Source organism: Micromesistius poutassou, assembly GCF_964030765.1.
Source record: "Micromesistius poutassou genome assembly, chromosome: 4".
NCBI lineage: Eukaryota > Metazoa > Chordata > Actinopteri > Gadiformes > Gadidae > Micromesistius > Micromesistius poutassou.
This window is the reverse complement of record NC_140274.1, coordinates 6984115-6989411: the sequence shown is the minus strand read 5'-3', so window position 1 is coordinate 6989411 and position 5297 is coordinate 6984115. Positions and strand designations below refer to the sequence as shown.

At 42.7% G+C, this 5297-nt stretch overlaps 1 protein-coding gene across 1 annotated transcript; it reads left to right on the top strand.

The window, feature by feature from the left end:
- Window positions 1-1136: 1136 nt before the first annotated feature.
- ca4b (carbonic anhydrase IV b) lies at window positions 1137-3403 on the top strand (the record flags this gene model as incomplete). Its single annotated transcript, XM_084467297.1, has 8 exons — window positions 1137-1200; window positions 1433-1477; window positions 1586-1750; window positions 1991-2136; window positions 2258-2350; window positions 2577-2643; window positions 2898-3061; window positions 3215-3403. 8 exons carry the CDS (start codon window positions 1137-1139, stop codon window positions 3401-3403), a joined length of 933 nt encoding a protein of 310 aa, XP_084323423.1.
- Window positions 3404-5297: the final 1894 nt, after the last annotated feature.

The window sequence follows — 5297 nt, the reverse complement described above, 5'->3', positions numbered from 1 at the left end:
AACGAGGTCAAATAATTTGAATACAATTTTCATAATATTCAAGATTAATATAATAATCAATATACAATGGCCTCCTTCCATGGTGTTTGATTGATTTAAAAATGAGAACCTGATAACGCCTTTGCAACTGCATTTCCATGTCCATTAAAGCGTATTATCTTTCTTATACATACAGATGGTGTATAAAATGTTGTTTGAATAAAAGTGTTAATTGTTTGAAACCAAGAGTTTAGCAATAATACTCAATCGGTCTCAGGCTTGTTTCTTTATCAGTTTAGTCTAAGTGAACTTCAGAGTTCAACTGGACTTTGCATAGGCTCCTCCCTTAGTGCTTGACACTTGATTCTTTATTTGTATTCTTTCTTTGATCTTTACTCTACCAACATCCAACAGCATTGTTGTTTCCCTTTCTTCTGACATATGTACTGATTGTAAGTCGCTTTGGATAAAAAATGAATGTAAAGAAATGTGTAGCCTAAACAAAACAAAGTAACTTAACATTGTTAACCTGAATCTATAAGCTTGAGTCACATTTTTCCTTCATATACTGTACATGGATGAAATTAATGAGTAGCTGGTACCACCATCCTGGTTGGTTACACACATGAAAAGAATTTGGGGTTCCAGTGGGGAGTCTAGTTCCGTGCAGTGGAGGTAGTGCCAGACACCATACATCAGAGGACCCCATGGAGCGCAACATAGCTACCAATCAGATAGTTAAAGTGGTAAGATGTGCAGATCCAGAGACTTACCCAGAAACCCACATCAAGGATTTGGGACATCCAACAAGCCAGTGAATTGATAGGGAAAGTGGACTGACATGTACACACAGATTATTTGACAACAGTTCACTATGGTACACCTATCAATTTCAAACCAGTCCATATAAATCTACAATTATCTTCTGTATCGTGAGAGTGCACACTTAATAAATAACACAATGACTCATATTTCTTATCTTCAAAGTCAAAATCATTTATGATTATATTATTGCATATATCAGTCAGTCAGCATTACTATGGGCACTAAGAGTTTGTGGTTCACCAACAGTGGGTGATAAATGTGGATGAGGTTTTGCATAAATATCTGATAGGTTTAATTCATTGGTAAAGGCCAGACAGACCTGCATACACTCGATGACAATGGATATAATCATTTTATTTTTCTTAGCTTTTTCTATCAAGCCAAGTTGGGCAGCAGGTAAGTCAGTTTAATCAATCTACGAGGTTAACAGAACCATTTATAGCCATTTTAGTTTGAATATGCTTCGGAATATTTTCAAAAATGTAATGCAGGTGTTAACCCCCAAATGACCATAACAGTTCTCATAATGTACAGTACAACACATGTTTGATTTACTGTTTTATGATTGAAACACTCATGGCTTGACATGGCTAGATTAGTTATCTTTAAGACACATACTTTCTTCTAGATTGGTGCTACCAGTCGGATGTGTCATGTAACGGGACATGCACAGGTGAGTACTGCGGAGTGCGGACATGGCAGGAAATGTACCTGATTTAATTGGAGAGCGGCGGGCTCCTACAACAGCACGTTATCAATGTCAACACTATGGTGTCCACAGGCCCTGACGGTTGGCCCTTGGTCGCTCCGCACTGTGGTGGAAGAGCACAGTCTCCTGTGAATATAGTCACAAGGAGAGCGCTTCCAGATGAAAGGCTGGTTCCATTACAACTCATTGACTATCAGAAGATTTTTCGAGGTCGCATCGTAAACAACGGACATACCGGTTTGTGTTTAGAAGTATTTGAACCCATGTTTTGCGGCTGCATATCATTTCATTTGAGAAAATTGTTTTAATAAACTGAAAAGCTCAGTTTCTATTACTAATACGTTATTGTCCTCTAACATTATACATTGACCTTGGGAGTCATAACTGAATGATCAAAACAAATGACTAGGATGAAAATGTAAATAAGGGCAGATAGTAGTCAAGGATTTGTGTACATATTTATGTTTTTGATTCTAGTTCAAGTAGACCTACCCACGAATGCAAAGATCCAAGGAGGCCAGCTGGAAGGGCCATATAAGGCCTTGCAGCTCCACTTCCACTGGGGGAAAGACGGTGGCCCGGGGTCAGAGCACACTATTGATGGAGAACGATTCCCCATGGAGGTGACCATAATAAATCAGTGTGGATTCACTCTGAAATGTATAGGACTAGATTATAAAATGTCACTTTTGCATATAGCACTATGCATAAGCATTGACTTGTGCATGTTACCGTCAATTGCAGATGCACATCGTCCATATAAAGGAAGAATATGAAACTTTGGACCAAGCTGTGGCGGACGACACAGGGATTGCAGTTCTTGGATTTTTTTTTCAGGTAGGCCTAACATAACCCTGTACAGACTTACGTGTTTGTCTCTCATGGTGGAAATATTATTAACGTCATTTAAACGAATAACGCTATACTGCTTTTAGATAACAGTGTACGCAAACTTCCTTTTCAACATTACAAGCTCAATAGTGAAAAACAGTCATAATCGTCAAGTACTCAGTTGGATCTAGGCCTAATGCCTATGCGTGTCTTACTTTCTTTGGATTTTCAGGAATCTCCGACTCCGAATAAGCAATACGACCCCATCATATCGGCCCTGAAAGACCTCACACATGAAAGTGAGCAAACAACAAGGTTACCAGCAAACAACCAATCCAACGTGAATTAGACTCACACTATCTAGATCTCCAGCCGCTAATTGTACGACAGATCATTTGTTAATCTAAAATATTACATTGAATGAACAACACAGACTAAATCACCTTTGCCGTTTAGGGTGTCATCCAGATAACAGTGGTGTTATCCCGTTGTTATCCAGAGCGAACCGGCTCCGTGCTGATAGCGGGTTAATTAATGTTTCTCCCTCATTAAGTGAGCAACAGCACACTGGACGGCGTGACCCTGGGCCGGCTCGTGCCCCCGGAGAATACGCTCACGCGCTACTTCCGTTACCAGGGCTCGCTCACCACGCCGCACTGTGACGAGTCCGTCGTGTGGACGCTGTTTGAAACCCCCGTTCTGCTCAGCAGGAAACAGGTGCTGATGCTCTAGGACTGGTTTCTGTGAATTGTGACATGGTGAAATAATTGAAGAATTCGTGTGTGTGTTTGTCTGACTGCCCCCTCCCCGTTGTGTGTCTGTGGTGGTGTGCGCTGATCGCCCTGGTTGTGTTGTGTTATGTTGTGACAGCTCTCTGCGTTCTCCCGTCTTCGGTCGACCCATGGGACTCGCATGGTGAATACCTACCGACCAGAGCAGCCGCTGAACGGGAGGAAGGTGTATTACTCCTCCGGAGGCGGCCTGCCTCTGCTTAGCACCGCCCTGCTCATCTGCTCTGTGTTGATATCCAGTGGACCCTCACTGCACAGCGAGGGCTGAACGCAAACACCTGTGTAGTCCGATGGAATGTGAAGTACAAATCACAGCATAGGCCTACTGAATATTTTTACGGGATAATGAATAAATGTATATTTAAATGTGGCTAGACATGTCGTTTGTCCTTTTGTCACACACTCATTTAGATACACACAAACATGTATTTATACTACAGAGTTATATACATATACAAATATATTTATTAAATATAAATACATTTCATGCTTGAGCTGCTGCCCCCGCGACCCGACCCCGGATAAGCGGACGACGATGAGGATGAGGATGAGGACATTTCAGGACAACGGAGCATACCATGATTTACCAATTAATCGGCTATGGTTTTTATTTAGCTGCAGGCAGGCCCAACCAAGTCCCTGAAATAGGATATAAGATTCAGCCACTGGCAATTCTTCTATGCCCCACTAGGTGGCGGCATGATTCCTGGGTAAAATGTCTAAATGAAAAGGCCTTGAAGTGTAACATATCCACTAACCATGGATTTGTTAAAGTCATGCTCAAACAATTGATCTGCTCAGGAACACTTTTCACACTACACCCCTCACTTTGTGCCATGTTTCAGGCTGAGATTGAAAACAACAATACGTAAATCACGTAAAATCTCGTAAAATTGGTTAATTCCCATTGTCTTTGGAGGAGCTGAATCGGCTTCACTCACTTAGTGTATTTTCTTAGTTTATTTTCTTAGTTTTATGTCTCAAAGCCGAGGAGGTAAGGTTAGGGGGCGAGTAACCCATCTAACAGCTTTATCTCTTCTGATAATGTGTCATGTGATCACCTGAAGCCGTTTAGGTTGGGTTACCAACCTTGTTCACTTTGACCCGCTTGAAGTTCTTGTTTTAGGACAAGGACTCTCTCTACACCGCCCTGGGAACAGGATGAGTCCCCTCACTGGGTATAATCCCCAGGTACACACAAATAGACGACTGATGATGCAAGAGTTCCCGGGTAGAACACCGCTCATGCTAGGAGGTTTCCCCGCGGTCATGCTAAAGGAATGCAGCCCTAACACCAAGACCGGGACAACCGCATTGGGCTCTCTGGAGCTGTGCCCGGGGTGGAAAATGGCCTTCCGTGATGGGGGAGCATTTGAAAAAACAGGAAAATGACAGCCATTCTCTTGATCGTGATACTTATCCAATCATAATGAAATTAATGTTGTTCCCAAGAAGATGTATTGTTGTATTGTTTCCTTTGTGAGAAGGCTGGGTGTAGATTAACTTATGGTCAAGGTGCATGGGCACAGAGAGAGCAGGTGGCTCACATTGCACAGACTCAAGAGCGGGTTTTCTTCAGCCAAGGCAAGGTTAAACAATCGTGGAATTCACTTCTACCTGACCCACAATCAGTCAGGCTATGTGATATCAGTTAGAAATGTGCAGGAATAATATCTGAACAGCAGAAAATGGATGCCGTTGGCCAGAAGCCCCCCCCCCCCTGCTGAAAGAAAAGAAAAGAAAAGGAAGTGAAAGAATCGGCCACAATAAGAAATGTCTCACTAATAAGTTGCTTTTTCAAATAAGTGCCACAGAGTGAAGAAGGGGGGAGGGAGGCCCATGGGGCCCCCGGAGGTCCAGCCTAGCGTAGCACCAGCAACTATTGTCACCTCCTTTTAAAAGGGGTGTCCCTAGAAGTAGCCGTTTGAGTCCTCCATCAGCTTCTAATAATTTCTTATTTGTTTGTGGAAGTTGTGATAATGTCTTATTTCACTCACAGCGGTTTCTTCTTCTTATTTCTTGGTTTGCAGCGCGCACGCCACCCCACCCCCACTTCCTCTTCCTCCCCTTGATATGACTCTGAGGTTTGCGTTGTCTTGACAACAGAGGACGGAGGCCTACCTACGTGCTCTATGGGACGTTTCTGTTGTAGCGTGCATTTT